This window comes from Prunus avium, chromosome 3 (assembly GCF_965620075.1).
Source record: "Prunus avium chromosome 3, drPruAviu1.hap1.1, whole genome shotgun sequence".
NCBI lineage: Eukaryota > Viridiplantae > Streptophyta > Magnoliopsida > Rosales > Rosaceae > Prunus > Prunus avium.
This window is the reverse complement of record NC_142286.1, coordinates 1464631-1483232: the sequence shown is the minus strand read 5'-3', so window position 1 is coordinate 1483232 and position 18602 is coordinate 1464631. Positions and strand designations below refer to the sequence as shown.

The following is an 18602-nucleotide window of genomic DNA, read 5'->3' as shown; positions in this document are numbered from 1 at the left end:
GAGGTTAATTTAATCAAATCATTAAGGTGGCATGAAAAGGATTTGTCTCTAAATTGAGATGATTATAATTCATGATCCTTAATGAAGCTATAAAATATTTATAGTGACTTTTGTTTAATTAGTTGGGTAATTGCTTTCAATCTTTAATTAATAAAAGCTTGATTTGAATGAATATCAAAAGTCGGAAGAGCAAGATTGCTCAACTAATTTTAAGTTAGTGATGGATCAATGTTTCAAGTGTTTGAACAAAATACTATATGGTTTGAGAAAAGAATAATGTTACATGTAACACATTTATTGATCAAATGTTTATCGAACTTAATAAACATGGTATAAATAATAATCGTAATTAATTTGTGGGTAATGTCATAGTGACAATCTCTCCCTTCCCGTTTGACCTATGTAAGATTTTCCCAACGCTATAAAATCGGTTTGTAAAGGATGACCACAAGCTCTATGCCAAAATATTTATAGTGACTTTTATTTTTTTGAAGGAAACGACAGAGACATTAATTTTAATTATTTTAATTATCAAGCCATTTTCTTTAATTTAATAAATAAAAAAAATACAATTAACTTCAAATGATTTGTATTGTTTTGCGAGCTTGCTTTTTATATTGTTACCTTTCTATTCCGTATTTTTATTATCAAGGCCTCACACTTGTTTTTATTTTCTTGTTGGGCCCTTTGGGCCTGTCACTAATTCTTGAATCTTTATCTTGGTTCACTCTGCATGTTTCATGGTTTTGTTTTTTATAATGAAATATATTTTCTTCTCAAAAACCAGCTTCGGTATGCCGTCTCTCCAAATTGTAAACATCAAAGCCTAAAACGGCCAAACACCAAACTTTCTCCGAGACAAATTCGTTGGCCCCAACCCAACTGTTCCTCTCTCTCACTGCCTCCCTCACAAGTTCACAACTCTCTAAATTCAGCAGTAGTCACTTCCAATCCAAGCCAAAGCCAACACCAGACACCAAATCGGATCCACCACCACCAAAACAAACCCAGATCTCTTCTTCAGTTCTTCTCCTCCTTCTCATTTCTCTCATTTAGATCCGGCATTTCTGATTCCCTGAGATACAATTCCGATTCGGATCCCCAATGACGGAGAAGTCATGCACTCTCCTCGTCCACTTCGACAAAGGCACACCAGCCCTAGCCAACGAGATCAAAGAAGCCCTAGAAGGAAACGACGTCGAATTGAAGATCGAAGCCCTCAAGAAGGCCATCATGCTCCTCCTCAACGGCGACACCATTCCCCAGCTCTTCATCACCATCATCCGATACGTACTGCCCTCCGAGGACCACACAGTCCAGAAGCTCCTCCTCCTCTACCTTGAGATCGTAGAGAAAACTGACTCCAAAGGCAAGATCCTCCCGGAGATGATCCTCATCTGCCAGAACCTCCGCAACAATCTTCAGCACCCGAACGAGTACATCCGAGGCGTTACGCTGCGATTTCTCTGCCGATTGAACGAGGCCGAGATCATCGAGCCTCTGATCCCTTCGATTCTCGCCAATTTGGAGCACCGCCACCCATTTGTTCGACGAAATGCCGTGCTGGCGATCATGTTCGTGTATAGGCTTCCGCAGGGGGAGACATTACTAGATAGCGCGCCGGAGATCATCGATCGGTTCTTGGCCTCCGAGCAGGACCCTTCCAGTAAGCGAAATGCTTTCCTTATGCTCTTTAATTGCGCGCAAGATAGGGCCGTGAATTATTTGTTTACACATATCGGTAGGATTATTGAGTGGGGTGAACAGCTCCAAATGGTCGTCTTGGAATTGATTAAGAAGGTCTGTAGAGTGAATAAGGGTGAGAAATCCAAGTACATTAAGATTATTATATCATTGCTGGATGCACCATCGAGTGCCGTTGTTTATGAGTGTGCTGGAACGCTTGTGTCGTTGTCTTCAGCACCTACGGCCATAAAAGCAGCAGCCAACACTTATTCTCAGTTGTTGTTGTCGCAGAGCGATAACAATGTGAAGTTGATTTTGCTGGATAGGATTAGTGAGCTCAAGGCTTCGCATAGGGAGATTATGGTTGAGTTGGTTATGGATGTGCTGAGGGCACTGTCAAGTCCGAATGTTGATATTAGGAGGAAGACTCTTGATATTGTGCTTGATTTGATTACCCCGAGGAATATTAATCAGGTTGTGATGATGTTGAAGAAGGAGGTCGTGAAGACTCAGAGTGGGGAGCTTGAGAAGAATGGGGAGTATAGGCAGATGTTAGTGCAAGCAATATATGCATGCGCAGTTAAGTTTCCTGAGGTGGCGAGCACGGTGGTGCATCCTTTGATGGATTTCTTGGGCGATACCAATGTTGCTTCGGCCCTAGATGTGGCTGTTTTTGTGCGTGAGATCATTGAAACCAACCCCAAGTTGCGTGTTTCTATAATAATGAGGCTGCTAGATACTTTCTACCAGATCCGCAATTCGAGGGTTTGCACTCATTCCCTCTGGATTATCGGGGAGTATTGTCTCTCGCTTTCTGAAGTTGAGAGTGGGATTGCAACCATTAAGCAGTGTCTTGGGGATCTCCCATTTTACACAGCTTCTGAGGAAAAAGAGGCACAAGATGCTACGAAGAATTCTCAGGTGGTAAGCTCGACCACTGTGTCTTCTAGGAGGCCTGTGATTCTTGCGGATGGGACCTATGCCACCCAGTCTGCAGCACTGGAAACTGCTATGTCTGCACCTGTCCTGGTTCAAGGATCTTTGGCTTCCGTGGGGAACTTGAGATCATTGATTCTCTCGGGTGATTTTTTCCTTGAGACAGTTGTAGCTTGCACATTAACAAAGCTGGTTTTGAGATTGGAAGAGATTCAACCTTCAAAGGCTGAAGTGAACAAGGCAACTACACAGGCATTGTTGATCATGGTCTCTATGCTTCAATTGGGTCAATCCTCGGTCCTTCCACATCCGATTGATAATGATTCTCGAGATAGAATAGTTCTTTGCATCAGGTTACTATGCCATAAAGGTGAAGAAGTAAGGAAGATATGGCTAGAGTCGTGCAGACAGAGCTTTGTGAAAATGCTTGCAGATAAGCAGCTCCTCGAAACAGAGGAAACTAAAGCTAAAGCCCAGATATTGAGTGCACAACCAGATGACCTTATTGATTTCTACCATCTTAAGAGCAGAAAGGTAAGGCAGCATTAGGGTTTTATTTTCTCAATTCGGATAGACTGCTAAAACCATTGTTTTCATCACATAGTTTGGATGCTTTTTTTATATGTACACGATTTTGTTTTTTTTCAGGGTATGAGCCAACTTGAGTTGGAAGATGCGGTTCAGGATGATCTCAAACGTGCTACTGGAGAATTCACAAAGGATAAAGATGATGCAAACAAACTCAACCGCATTCTTCAGCTCACAGGATTCAGTGATCCGGTTTATGCTGAAGCCTATGTAACAGTTAATCATTATGATATTGTTCTCGATGTTACCGTCATCAATCGAACCAAGGAAACCCTTCAGAATTTGTGCTTGGAGTTGGCCACAATGGGTGATCTGAAACTTGTTGAGCGTCCACAAAACTATACCCTAGCTCCGGAATCAAGCAAACAGATAAAGGCAAACATTAAGGTCTCTTCAACTGAAACGGGAGTTATATTTGGTAACATTGTATACGAGACTTCTTCAAATGTGCTTGAGAGAACAGTTATTGTTCTCAATGACATTCATATTGATATAATGGATTACATCTCTCCTGCATCATGTGCTGATGTGTCATTTAGGACAATGTGGGCTGAGTTTGAGTGGGAGAACAAGGTACAGTAATTTGATATGGTTTTGCATTTTATTTAATTTATTTTTGTGCTTCATTGATATGATCATTAGGTGCTTCTTCTTTGAAATGGTTTCACAATGACCCAAAAGGATATGATGTCTTTGAACCCAATTACGTGATTATCAATTGATCATGTAATGCTTATGTTCACGGATGCCAATGTTCAGATATGGCTTACAAGACATGCATTTATATGAACCTCTTCATTGATATTTAATTGTTTGATGTTTCTGGTTATGATTATGATGATGCTGTGCTGGTAATAAAGCTGTAGTATAATAATTATTGTGGCTGTTATTATGGTTATAATGATAGTTGTTAGTTTTATAATGGCATAGATTCAGTAGTATATCAGTGGCCTCATGCTAGTGGATACGTTGTGTGGTTGTTGCACCATACATGATGCAACTTGGGTAATTGCTTTTGTGTTATCTAATTACTGCTGGATAAAGGATGCTCTTGTAGATGGTGTTGGTTCTGAATCATCCTTGGGTGTTAGCTCATGCATCATCTTTACATATCTAATGCTTGTGGACCTGTGTTTTCTTTCTCACATCAAATGACAATGTGAATCTTAGATGTCCTTAATTATGATTTCTTTTTTATAACTTGATAATATTTCCTTACTGTGGACTTTTGTTTGGGTTCTCATCCACAAGCAATGTGTGTCTTATATGTCAGTTTACAATTTCTTTCTTGCCACCCCTGCTCTTCCTTGGTAGATGCATTTGGATTCTACTATGCATTAACACACTCTTTTCCCCAGGTTGCTGTAAATACTGTTATTCAGGACGAGAAGGAATTTCTGAACCATGTTGTTAAAGCGACTAACATGAAGTGCCTGACTCCACCGTAAGTTTTGGGACTCTATTAACCATGTTTATCGTTTACTCTGTTGCATGTTGAAGAAATAAATTATTCTTTTCATGATGCACAGAATCATACATATCTATTTACATGCAAGCATACAAACATATACATATACACATATGATATATTTTTCTACAACAATCATTTAAGAAGTTGACATAGTTGTCAATGGTAGTGCCATGTTGGTCACCTTTACGAGTGCTTGGTAGAGTGCACCTAATTGATGAAGTGTATTAGTGTAGCGCACATGACGTAAAAACTTAGCCACCATGTCATAATGTAAACAAAATATAGTTCAATATTGACATTTTCCATAGGTGCATAAATACGTGTAACATGCATATAGGAGTAAGTGTATTTTCTTTTTAATCTCTTTACGCCTTTTGGGGATGATTGATGGTCATTAATTACTGCTCGTCCCTGGCTAATTGGGCATTAGATTGGCACTGGAAGGAGAATGTGGAGTCCTCGCTGCCAATCTGTACGCAAAGAGTGTTTTTGGGGAGGATGCTTTGGTGAATGTGAGTGTTGAGAAACAAGCAGATGGTAAGCTCAGTGGATACATCAGAATTAGAAGCAAGACTCAAGGCATTGCCCTCAGTCTTGGGGACAAGATCACCTTGAAACAGAAGGGCGGCCTCTGATTGGACACACTAAGCCTAATTTTGCAGCTGTTATTCTTTGCTTGAACCTTTGTTAGTACTAGTCTGCTTGCAGCATGAGGCCTATCTATATTCATCTCACTTGCACTTAATTTTCGTGCATTTACCGAGGATCGCATCCGTTATAGAATTCTTTTGATTTTTTGTTTTTCCCAGTAAGTGGATATTTAGGACACATTGCTGCTATCCACAATATATTCAGAGTAAATTTGTAGTGATGCCCACTGTATACATTTCTTCTGTTAATTGTAACACTTCATGTTTTCAATTTGTATTAGCTGTTGCTGTCACATATTTTAATATAAAGTTTATCGGCTCATTTTCTTTTATAAGCTTTGTGTTAGATATTTCCCTGGACCTTCATTATTTTAATAGATTTATTAATGATGACCGCACAAAATTTGATGGGCTCAAAGTTCAGACACCATTACGTTTCTAGGAGTTTTATTTTCGGATTAATTTTTCGATTCCTAATAGATAATTACTTCAAGAAACCAAAAAAAAACAAAAAATAAAAAACCTGTTCCAAACCTTCATCATCCTAAACTTATATTAATGATGTTCTAACAAAATTTGGAGGACTTTTGGGAAGTTAATTATGGGCTAACAATTTTTGGACAGCGCCCTAAATCTTTCTTTTGCAGACGTGAATTTGTGTACGAATCGACTAAATAGCTGTTTGATAAAAATAAAATTAAAACGATTTTAGATAAAGTGATATTAGTAAACATGTTTAAAATATTCGATAAATTTTTAATAGGGATAGGCTCTCAAAGTTAAAAATTACTAAAAAAAATAAAAAAACAAAAAGAAGAAAAACAACCTACCCCACCCAAATCTAGCCCCTCCATTTTCCTCACCCAGCACAAATCCTCAATGACTTGATGGCCTAACAAAGAGGCTCACAAAAACCCTTCGACGACGGCTGGCTCCTTCTCCTTCTCTGGACCAACTTTAAGGGGTCGCACAACCAGCAAACGGGGACCTTCAAGCCCATTTTCATGGCTGCCATTGACCCCATGGTGGCTCCGCCAGTGGCAATGGCATAAACCCTTGAATAAAACCCACAAAATCCACAGACCCAAAACAACTAATGACATGCATTTTCCTATGGATCTTAGAAGGCTTTCAATCTCGAAACCCACTCTTCTCTTCCCCATCAACCGCCCCTTAACGTGCGTTACCTGCAACCTCCAACGCCCCAAAGAGCCTCCTCAACCGCCACCATTACAGGTTCCGAAGGAACCACAGCCTCCCAATCAGAGTTTGCACAACTGGGTATCTTCTATTCTTTCAAAACCATCTCTGGATTCTTCTAAATGTAAAGCTCTGATACCCCTTCTGTCATCTCATGAATTTGATAGGGTATTCTGTTCCATTAGCTCCAATGTGAACCCCAAAACAGCTCTTCATTTCTTTTACTTTGCTTCTGAATCTTTTAAGTTTCAGTTTACTGTACGATCCTTTTGTGTTTTAGTTCGCCTGCTTATTCTTTCGAATCTTGTGTCGCCTGCGAGATTGCTTTTGATCCGTTTGATTGATGGGAATGTGCCAGTTTTATATGCTAACCCCAATCAAAGGCATATGGAGATTGCCATTGCCATGTTAGACTTGAATATCGTGTCCACACAAGGTCTTGGGGTTCAGGCATTGGATTTGTTGATTCATGTTTACTGTACGCAATTCAAGAATATGGGTTTTGGTTATGCCATTGATGCGTTTGTAATTTTTTCTAAAAAGGGTGTTTTTCCATCATTGAAGACTTGTAACTTTTTGTTGAGTTCTTTAGTGAAGGCTAACGAACTTCATAAGAGTTATGATGTATTTGAAGTTATGTGCCGAGGTGTTTCTCCTGATGTTTACTTGTTTACTACTGGCATTAATGCATTTTGTAAGGGAGGGAAGGTTGATGATGCAATAGGTTTGTTTTCGAAAATGGAGGGGCTGGGTATTGTCCCTAATGCGGTTACCTACAATAATATTATTCATGGGCTCTGTAAGAGCAGAAGATTAGTAGAGGCCTTCCAGTTTAAGAAGAAGATGATAGAAAACAATGTGAGCCCGACTCTTATAACATATAGTGTGCTCATTAATGGTTTGATAAAGCTGGAGAGGTTTTATGATGCAAATTGTGTTTTGAAGGAAATGTGCAACAGAGGATTTGTCCCGAACGAGGTTGTCTATAACACATTGATTGATGGATATTGTAAAACGGGAAATATTAGTGAGGCACTAAAGATAAGGGATAATATGTTATCCAATGGGTTAACTCCCAATTCTGTTACTCTTAATTCTCTACTGCAGGGGTTTTGTAGAAGTGATCAATTTGATCATGCTGAGCAAGTTTTAGACAAGATTATATCTGGTGGTTTATCCATAAACCAAGCTGTTTGTTTCTCGGTTATTCACTGGTTATGCATGAAGTCTAGGTTTGATTCTGCACTAAAATTCACTACTGAAATGCTATTAAGAAACTTTAGGCCCAGTGATAGCTTGCTTACCACATTGGTTGGTGGGCTCTGTAAAGATGGAAAGCATTCTGAGGCACTTGGGCTTTGGTTTAGGCTATGGGAGAAAGGAGTTGCAGCCAACACAGCGACCTCAAATGCTCTAGTTCATGGACTTTGTGAATCTCGTAGCATGCAAGAGGTTGTTATGCTACTCAAACCGATGCTAGAAAGAGGTTTGGTATTGGATAGAATCTCATACAACACACTTATCTTGGGTTGTTGCAAGGAGGGAAAAGTGGAGGAAGGTTTTAAGCTTAAGGAAGAGATGGCTAAACAAGGGATTGAACCAGATACTTATACTTATAATTTGCTAATGCATGGCCTATGTAATATGGGAAAAGTGGACGATGCGGTTAAACTTTGGGATGAGTGTGAAAATCGTGGTCTTTTTCCCAATGTCTATACATATGGTGTGATGATAGACGGGTACTGTCGAGCTGGAAGAATGAAAGAGGGTGAAAATCTCTTCAGTAAGTTGGTGAATAAGGAAGTGGAACTAAATTCAGTTGTATATAATACACTAATCAGAGCATACTGCACAGATGGGAATATGACTGCAGCCCTTGGTCTTCGTTGTGACATGAAAAAGAAGGGCATTCAACCATCTTGTGGCACATATTCTTCTCTTATACATGGACTCTGCAATATTGGCGATGTTGAGGATGCAAAATGCCTTCTGGATGAAATGAGGAAGGATGGGTTGTTGCCAAATGTTGTTTGTTACACTGCACTGATTCATGGTTATTGTAAGCTAGGTCAAATGGATAAAGTAAGGAGTGCCTTTCTGGAGATGTCTTCAGATAACATACAACCTAATAAGATTACCTACACTGTCATGATTGATGGGTATTCTAAACTAGGCAACATGGAAGAAGCAACTAAACTTCTATGCGAGATGGCAAAAATGGGAATTACCCCAGATGCCGTTACCTATAATGCCTTAACAAATGGATTTTGCAAAGAAAGGAAGGTGGAAGAAGCTTTTGAAATATGTGATCATATGTCCAGTGAAGGTGTAGGTTTAGATGAGATTACATATACAACATTGGTTCATGGGTTGCATCAGCCCACTACATGTGCAAATCAGGAATGATATGGAAACATTCAAAAGGTTAGGTGTTTACTTTCTGCATGAAGAATTCTTATTTAAAAAAAGTTATCATATTTAATTTGTGCATCTTGTTCTGAAGTAATATGGTTAATGTGCAGATGCATATTCTTATTCTTAATACTGCTGACTGTAGACCATGGGATACATGTTACATCTCCTTACCATCTCCAAAATGATCCTTGAACATGGGAGGTTGGTAGATCTGTACATAACTCATTTTTTGCATCATATTTGTTTGAAGATTGTTTCATTACTTGTAATTCAATTGCTTTTAGGAGTTTTAAGTTATTGCTGGGTTAGGATGAAAATAATTAGTTCATAATTGTTGCTTTTCTTTTTTGGTCTGAGCATAATTGTTTCTTTTACCATGTCCTTTTTTCATCTTGTTCTTTTAGCAACATCTTGTTTTGGTGAACTCATTTATGATTTTCACTGTGCCATGTACTTATGGAGTGTCATCCGTTAGCAGTTTAATAAGTTATGTCAAGTTGTATTCACTTGAATATAATGACAAATTTCCATTTTATGTTGTAAGATTGAAATTCTCTATGTATGTGGCTCCTATTAGCTCCTATGTCACGTCTGTCTGATGAATTAACTATTAAGTCCATTTCCTCTCATTAATAGTACTATTATTGTAACTTGACATAGAGTTGTTGGGCCTTTGCATAGGCGGTAACTGTGTTGAGCTGGAGGCACCTATGATATAATCACCATCTGTTTACAAATCAGGGTTGCCTGATTCTTAAGTATCTTTGTTTGAAAATAAAATTGCATTAAGGTTGATAGCATATATACTATTTTCTTTTGGTTAAGGAATCTAAGGCTTGTTTGACTTGACTCTGGAAGGTTTTCACATTGTCGTCCCTTATGATAGTTATGTACACATTTTCGTCTCCCTTATTGCCCTCTTAAGTAAACCAATTTGTACTAAAACTAAAAGCAGTTATGGTGTGGCATCAAAGAGAGCAAAATTTGAATTTCTACAGATATTTCAGACTTTTCTTCTTGAAGCCCTTATTGTGATTACAATGCGAAACTACTATTTTAGAACATGCTGAGAAAAGAGCCTTAATATAATTGTAATGGTTTTGTAGATTGGAATCCCTTACCTGTCTTTTTGTATCTCTCTGTCACATAATTTCACCAAACTTTTATTGCTCTTTCTAGCCCATGGTTGTGGGGGGGGATCATAAATGGAGATTCAAAATGTATAAAAATAGCGGAACTACTAATTTTAGTTCATACCGGTTTCTAATAATTGAATCTTTGGAATCTTTACTTTGCCAACCTCAGCTCTATCTTTTTCAACGTTTCTGTACTTCTTTGATACAAAATCTGAGTAGTCTTGACTTTAATACACGCTGACATAATAAAGAGTGCAATGAGAAAATGAAATATTTAGCTGGTGATGAAGTGTGTTCCTTGAAAGGGAAAAAGGAAAACATATCTCTGTTAATCACAACAAACCCTAAGGTTTTCATAGGAACTATGAAGTCAAAGGCTAACCATTCTAAGAAACAAAAGTAGAGCCTCTGATTTGTAGTCTTGGCCTTTATGGCTTATGATCACTAGTTGTGAGTCATGACTAATGACCCTTGGCATCCCTCAGAAAAATTACACTTGTGAGCTCACTTCTATCATTATCTTCCTTGCCCCCATCCTCCTAAATAGAATACAGAAACGTAAAACCTTAATTAAGAAACTGCTAAATTATCATTGAATAGTGTGGCTATAGTACTTGTATATAGATAACCTTTATTTTCTATCTAAAATGTTCTACTGCATTAGTATTCATCGTAAGGTTGTCCTAACTCTTTACATTAGAGGATCTATATTAATAACTTCTTACAAACTTTTATGCTTGTCACCAGTTGCAATCTGTAAGTATTTGAGTTTGGAACTGGCTTTGTTTGAAGAAAAAATTGAAAATTAGACACCAGCCATCTCAGATTTAAATCGTGTTCACTCTGTTGATGAGGCACATAGCTCGCTGATATGGCCTTAAGGAAATGTTTGAAACATGAAGATATGGCAGAATCCCAGGTATTGCACTCAAGATTTATTGCAACAACTGTTTTTGTTTTTTCTTGCTCGAAGATTTACTGCAACATCTGTATTTTTGCATTCCCCCTTGATATAATGTGGTTCATGAAGGCTAGATAACTTGTTCTGAAGGTATGCTAAAAGTGTACATATGAAAGAATAAACAAAAAATTACTCTGCAAAAAATTATGTGTTGCATACAGGGGAAGGAATTTTTTATTTGATAACCTTGGGCATGCAAACCCTATTCTGCACAATTATGAGCTTGTTTTTTTTCCTATTCTGCACAATTATTCCTATGAGTCGCACTTGGGATACCTTTGACTCAGAAATCTTTCAGTTGGTGATTTGAAGCAGTATAGGTTATCAAAGGTTAGAAGTGTAGTTTTGGAATTGTTAAAATTGAGATTTCAACCCCTTTTTATATTTAAGTTCTCTCTCTCCTTTTTCTTTCATTCTTTTATTCAGAGTGTAGGAATTGGATACCATCAAATCAGAGATTAGATATCCTGGATGATGGTAAGTTTGACCTTTTAGAAGCGGCATCACTCTTGAGAGACAAAACAATCTCAGTTTTACTTATGTTCCATTTCGATGGACAAATTTAAAACTGTAGGTTTGTAACAGTGTTTACATCACCAGGAAACATTAAATACAATCGATGAATTTTTTTCATTTAAGTACAATTTATGTTTAACTAAATTCAGATGGAATCTTATGAATTTGAATGTTGACATGACTAGACAGAGAGAATCATTTGAAATTTATGTCTTCTATTTCTCTTTACACAAATCCAAACTTTTACGTAAAAACTTGGCCACCATGTCATAACGTAAACAAAATACAGTTCAATATTGACATTTTCCATAGGTGCATACATACGTGTAACATGCATATAGGAGTAAGTGTATTGAGTAAGTGTATTTTCTTTTTAAAATCTTTACGCCTTCTGGGCGGATGATTGATGGTCGTTAATTCCTGCTCATCCCTGGCTAATTGGGCATTAGATCGATACTGAAAGGAGAATGTGGAGTCCTCGCTGCCAATCTGTACGCAAAGAGTGTTTTCGGGGAGGATGCTTTGGTGAATGTGAGTGTTGAGAAACAAGTAGATGGTAAGCTCAGTGGATGCATCAGAATTAGAAGCAAGACTCAAGGCATTGTCCGCAGTCTTGGGGACAAGATCACCTTGAAACAGAAGGGCGGCCTCTGATTGGACATCAAGCCTAATTTTGCAGCTGTTATTCTTTGCTTGAACCTTTGTTTGTACTAGTCTGCTTGCAGCATGAGGCCTATCTATATTCAACTCACTTGCACTTAATTTTCGTGTTTTTACCGAGGATCGCCTCTGTTATAGAATTCTTTTCCCTTTTTGTTTTTCCCAGTAAGTGGATAGTTAGGACATATTGCTGAATTCCACAATATATTCAAAGTAAATTTGTAGTGATGCCCACTGTATACATTTCTGTTGTTAATTTTAACATTTCATGTTTTCAATTTGTATTAGCTGTTGCTATCAATACCCCCAGCAAGTTTCGCCTGTCACATATTTTAATATCAAGTTTATCGACTCATTTTCTTTTATTAAGCTTTGTGTTAGAGATTGCTGTCAATTGATATTTCCCTGGACCTTCATTATTTTAATAGATTTATTAATGACCACACAAAGTTTGATGGGCCCAAAGTTCAGAGACCATTGCATTTCTAGGAGTTTGATTTTCGGATTAATTTTTCGATTCCCAAGTGATTTGCTCTTCAGCCACGCCCCCCCTACCTACCCAACCTAAACAGTCTTTTGGAGGTTGGAGGAACTTGATCAAACTCACACAAACCAGAAGTTAAAATGAAAAACTAATCGAGGGCATTGTTGGAATCTAAATAACTTTTCATTCATAATAATATTGCACAAATCAAACATGGGAATGGGTAAAAATGATTTTTTCTCTAGTCCTCATTTACCCGCAGTTTCAAATATGGGAATAAACATCCTTTATTTTCATATTGTGAGATTAAACATGGGAATTTTAATCCAAGGAAGTTCAATCCGCAAACCAAACTGGAGCTTTCTAAGTGAGGGTTTAGGCTATATTTTTTGTAGAAGACACAACAGACATTAGCGAGCTTCCTAAGGTTTGCTGACCCAAAAGAAAAACCTTAGTGAGCTTCCTTGCCCATTGCTACGACATTGTTTTGTACCCCCTTCCGGAATAAAGGTGAAGTGAAGGTGGGCGCACGCATAATCTCTATAATTGACCTCATAGTATCTTAAAAGCAAGCAACACCCAGCAGTCTAGTTACGCAAAAGAAACAATTACTTCAAGAAACCAAAAAAATAAATCAAAAAATAAGCTGTTCATAACCTTCATCATCCGAAAACTTATATTAATGATGTTCTAACAAAATTTGGAGGACTTTTGGGAAGTTAATTATGGGCAAACAATTTTTGGACAGCGCCCTAAATCTTTCTTTTGCAGACAAGAATTTGTACGAAACAACTAAAGTTTCAGAATTCCACACAAGTTAGAAGAGACAGTCTGATTGTTTTTAAGTATGTAGCTGTACATTTTTATATGTACGTATATAATTTGGTGGTTGGGGTCCTTGAGATGTTATGTTTGTTTGTTTGCAAGTAAGTCTTAGAACCAAGGAAATTCAGTACATGGTAGTTGAGGCTTATGTGGTGTTTATCTTGCAAGTGAGGGTTGGTTTGAATATGGTTATTCTCTTTATCTGATTTGGTAAGTTTGGTGGAAAGTAAATGAGTAGTGTAGAAGAAACCATGACAGAATTTTTTACTGCACTCTTCTAAATTCTTGGTGCACTATAAAAGGTTCAGTCAATTGTTGGGGATTCTGAGAAAGATAGATAGATACTTCTTTTGGCAATGGCTGATGTTGAAAGTTTTGAGAAACTCAAAGCTACCCAGCAATTGTTAAAGGCTAGCCTAGAGAAATCTAAAGCTCTTTCTTCAGCCATTGATGAAACTGGGTCTAGGTTGGAAGGCATGAAGCAGAGATTGCCATCTTTGGAAGCTGCAATGAGGCCCATCACCATGCAAAGATGTGGATATTCTGCAATTAGGGACCAAATCAATGGTGCCATTGGCCCTGCTGCTGCTGTTCTCAAAGCCTATGATGTCGTTCAAGAGCTCGAGAAGTCACTCTCTTTTGCATCATGTTCTGATCTTCCTGCTTTTCTTTTAGCCACGAAACGGCTTGAAGAAGCATTGAGGTTTCTTGCTGACAACTGTGAGCTGGCAACTCAGTGGCTGCAGGACATTGTTGAGTTTTTGGAAGGCAATGCATTTGCCAATGATCGAAGCCTCTTGAGTGTGAAGAAAGCTCTCAGACTCCTACAGGAGTTGCATGCAATCGAGGGTTCTGCTCGTCGTGACGGAGGGCTTCTCAACGATGCATTCAACGAACTTGAAGCTGAATTCATAATTTCATTAATGGAAAACAGTGCTACTACACACACCAGCATTGCTTCATCACCATTATCAGTGCTTGTAATTCAAAAGCTTCAAGCCATAGTTGAGAGATTGAATGCGGCTGATCGGCTTGAAAAGTGCATATTCGTGTACACTGAAGCTCGGAGTTTGAGTGCTAGAAGAAGCTTGCAGGCTCTTGATCTGGACTACCTTGAGATAGAGATCACAGAGTTTGTTGATAGACAGAGCATTGACTCCTGCATTGACCTATGGGGGAAGCATTTGGAGTTGGTTGTGAAGCATCTGCTTGAGCTTGAGTACAAACTCTGCAACAATGTCTTTGAGAAGGTAGGATCAGATGCTTGGAAGCGCTGCTTTGCAAGAATTTCTCAAGAGTTTAGACTTGCTTCATTCCTCCAATTTGGAACTAATGTCACCAAGATGAAGAAGGACCCCATCAAGCTCTTGAAGCTATTAGATATATTTACAGTTATGGAAAATCTAAGATTGAATTTTAACAGGCTCTTTGGTGGGAAGGCCTGCGATGAAATTCAAACCCTGACAAGGGATTTAATCAAGAGAGTTGTTATTGGGGCTTGTGAGATTTTCTGGGAACTTCCTAGCCAAGTGGAGTTGCAAAGGCGATTTTCTCCTCCTTCGGATGGTGGCGTTCCTGGGCTAGTAAGCTTTATAACTAATTACTATAATAAACTGCTAGGAGATGATTATAGGCCAAGCTTGATCCAGGTCTTGCAGATCCATCAAAGCTGGAAACAAAATGTGTATGACGATGGTGATGATGATGTTCTTTCCCATCAGATTTATAGTACCATGAAGGAGGTTGGGCTAAATTTGGATGCATGGTCCAAGGCCTATGAGGACATCTCCCTCTCCTACCTTTTCATGATGAACAATCACTGCCATTTCAGCCAAATGAAAGGCACACAGCTTGGGGATATAATGGGAGATTCTTGGTTAGAAGCTCATGAGAAATACAAGGACTATTATGCAGCTCTCTACTTGAGAGAGAGCTGGGGAAAGCTTCTGCCTCTTCTAAGCCAAAAGGGTATAATTTCATTTCCTTTTGATCACCAGGATTTTGATAACAAGCTGCTCAAGGCATTCAATGAGGCTTTTGATGAAAGGTACAAGAAGCACTCCAATTGGGTCATATCTGACGAAAGCTTAAGGCAGAAGGTATGCCAACTTTTGGTGCAGGCAGTTGTACCTGTTTATAGGAGCTACATGCACAAGTATGGGGTTTTGGTTGAACAAGATGCAAGTGGTAGCAAGTATGTTAAACACACTGTACAAAGCTTGGAGAAGATGCTGAGCTCCCTGTTTCAGCCCAAGATTGGCAAGTATTCCAGCACCCAACATATACGTTTTATTGGGAAACTGAAAAACATAGTGATGAATCCGCTTCGTGTAACTCTCACAGCAATGTGACTTCGTAGAAAGAGTAATGCTAGAAGGATCACATTTTTAGATTGTAGGATCATACATCTAATAGAGGCAGGATCTGTCTAAACAAGTGGGTCTCGAACTGATATAGTCTGTAATGTGGTACAAATAGTGTTGAGGGCAAAAACTAGCTAGCCCTGTGTTGATGTAGTATTCAGTTTGTATAGATTTACACTTGTGTTCATGTAGTATTCAGTTTGTATAGATTTACACTTACTAATTACTTACTATGTATTTATTTCAATGATTATTTGTGGATTTCCTTTTTTTTTTTTAAAGAGAAAATTAGTTAAAAGTCCACTTCAAGCGTTAAATAGTCTAATTAGTACAAACAATTAAAGCTTTCCTCTTCCGTTTGGCGCAAAAGGAAAAAAATGTTATTCTGGTCCATTTTAAATGTAAAATCCATGGATGTAATTCTTGAATAGTAACCTATTGGATGTCACTTTTGGGCAGGTTGTCCAAGTTTCAGTGCTTCATTTTATTTCATGTTTTTCCTCCAATTTCTTCTTATGTCAAGAGCAAAAAAGTGAATAAGAAAACTCCATTAGAGAGCAATCGTTTTAACAAAAAAATGCACCCATTGTCCATGCTACTGTTGGAGAATGACATGGTCATAATAACTAGTCTGGCTTGTTCTTATTTGAAGGCTATGTACCATTTTGTCTTCGTGCCTTCCTATTTGTCCTTATATGGTAAAGCCCCATGTTTTTATTCATATGTGATGTTCTTGGCTAATAAGCTTCTCCTACCACGCATATTTAAATAGAAAAACCAGTCCTTAACCTTATAGAACCCTCTGATTCGAACTTAGACAAATGATTTTTATCTATGTTTGCAGGGTACCTTTTGGGATTGAAATCCTCAATTCACTTCAACCCAATAATTCCGAAGTATTATGAAAAGGACAACGCTGGATTTTGCATACCCAACATTGGATGAATACGATCTTGAAACATGTTGGGACTGTTTTGATTTGCCTATGGAGTTCTACGAGCACAAGTATCTAGAATCTTTAACTCTAGCTGCTTGCAAGGTTGAGCCGTATGATCTTGGTACATTTGGTGTTCTTAAGTACTTATTGCTGGTCCTTATTGCTTTAGAGTTAGGCTTTCCATGAACTTGCATTCCCTTTATAGTCTTGGAAGAGCAGAAATTGGAAAATCAATGAGGACCAGCGATAAGTCCTTAAGAACATCAAACCTACCAAGATCATACGGCTCAACCTTGCAAGCAGCCAGAGTTAAAGATTCCAAATACTTATGCTCGTAGAACTCCACAGGCAAATCAAAACAGTCCCAATTCAAGATCGTATTCATCCAATGTTGGGTCTGCAAAATCCAGTGGTTGTTAACTGTGCTGTAAATCTGATGCATGGATGCATAGTAGATTAGTTTTCATCTGAAACTTAGAATGGAATGGAATGTCTACATTTATATATATGAGTTTTCGGGAGGATGTCTTTTAGAGCATCAAGGTTGCTGTCAACATGTCCATAGTAGAGAATACAGATGCACATGATAAAAGGATGCATCATAAGCACATGTAGCATGCTCTGCAAAATGATAAAAGGATGGAAGGACTGAATTTATAGATATTTTGAAAAATTATAGATATTTTAAGAGTATAGCCGCCAGGCTATACCTTTTTGTTTCAACAGTACCGCCGCACGGCTATACTGTTTGAATAGCATAATCTTGATTTTCTCTTTTTTAATTACTTTATTTAGTAATTATGTTTTAATTACTATTTACATATTGAATAATTAGTATGTAAATATTTGATTAAAATAAATTAAAAATAATAATTACCATTTATTAAGTAATGTAATGTATGAAGTTAATTGAAATATTTAATTATTCAGTAAAAAATAATCACACATGAAATTAATTAAATGAGGCTAAGATATTAATTAATTAATAAAATAGAAAATACTAAAAAGGATATTTTAAAGGTATAATACGTTTTTGTTTCAAGAGTATAGCTGGACGGCGGTACTCCATAAATAGAATGTTCTAGCAGTCGAGCCGAGGGGCTATACTGTATAAATAGAATTTTGGTAGTACAGCCGAACGGCTATACCCTTTGAATAGCATAATCTTCATTTCTATTTTTTAATTGCTTTATTTAGTAGTTTTGTTTTAATTACTAGTTACTTATTGAATAATTAGTATTCAAATATTTGATTGAAATAAATTAAAAATAATAAGTACCATATATTAAGGAATATAACATACGAAGTTAATTAAAATATTTAATTATTCACGAACAAAAAAGAATTAAAAAAGAATTACAGATGAAATTAATTAAATAAGGCTAAAATATTCTATTGATGGCTTGAAACAAAAACGTATAGCCTCTCGGCTATACTCTTAACATATCAGGCTATACTCTTAAAATATCCGCCCGGCTGTACACCATAAATAGAATATTTGTACCGTATAGGCTATACGCCATAAATAGAATTTAAATTGTACGGCCGCACGGCAATACGCTTTGAATATCGTAATCAAGAGGATATACTCCATAAATTAATTAAATAAGGCTACGATATTACTTAATTAATGAAAAAGAAAATACTAAAAAGGATATCTAAGATTGAATTTTAACGGGCTCTTTGGTGGGAAGGTCTGCGATGAAATTCAAACCCTGACAAGGGATTTAATCAAGAGAGTGGTTAATGGGGCTTGTGAGATTTTCTGGGAACT

General features: G+C 37.6%; 3 protein-coding genes across 3 annotated transcripts; all 3 read left to right on the top strand.

The window, feature by feature from the left end:
* Positions 1 to 763: 763 nt before the first annotated feature.
* LOC110752345 (coatomer subunit beta-1-like) lies at positions 764 to 5611 on the top strand. Its single transcript, XM_021952976.2, has 4 exons — positions 764 to 3156; positions 3271 to 3783; positions 4569 to 4654; positions 5112 to 5611. Exons 1-4 carry the CDS (start codon positions 1105 to 1107, stop codon positions 5314 to 5316), a joined length of 2856 nt encoding a protein of 951 aa, XP_021808668.2. The 5' UTR covers positions 764 to 1104; the 3' UTR covers positions 5317 to 5611.
* Positions 5612 to 6170: 559 nt separating this feature from the next.
* On the top strand, positions 6171 to 12497 carry LOC110752376 (Tetratricopeptide repeat (TPR)-like superfamily protein). Its single transcript, XM_088250902.1, has 4 exons — positions 6171 to 8955; positions 9054 to 9147; positions 10830 to 11001; positions 12009 to 12497. Exon 1 carries the CDS (start codon positions 6433 to 6435, stop codon positions 8935 to 8937), a length of 2505 nt encoding a protein of 834 aa, XP_088107028.1. The 5' UTR covers positions 6171 to 6432; the 3' UTR covers positions 8938 to 8955; positions 9054 to 9147; positions 10830 to 11001; positions 12009 to 12497.
* Positions 12498 to 13806: 1309 nt separating this feature from the next.
* On the top strand, positions 13807 to 16124 carry LOC110752382 (exocyst complex component EXO70I-like). The gene has a single exon (XM_021953021.2). It carries the CDS (start codon positions 13885 to 13887, stop codon positions 15877 to 15879), a length of 1995 nt encoding a protein of 664 aa, XP_021808713.1. The 5' UTR covers positions 13807 to 13884; the 3' UTR covers positions 15880 to 16124.
* The last annotated feature ends 2478 nt before the right edge of the window (positions 16125 to 18602 follow it).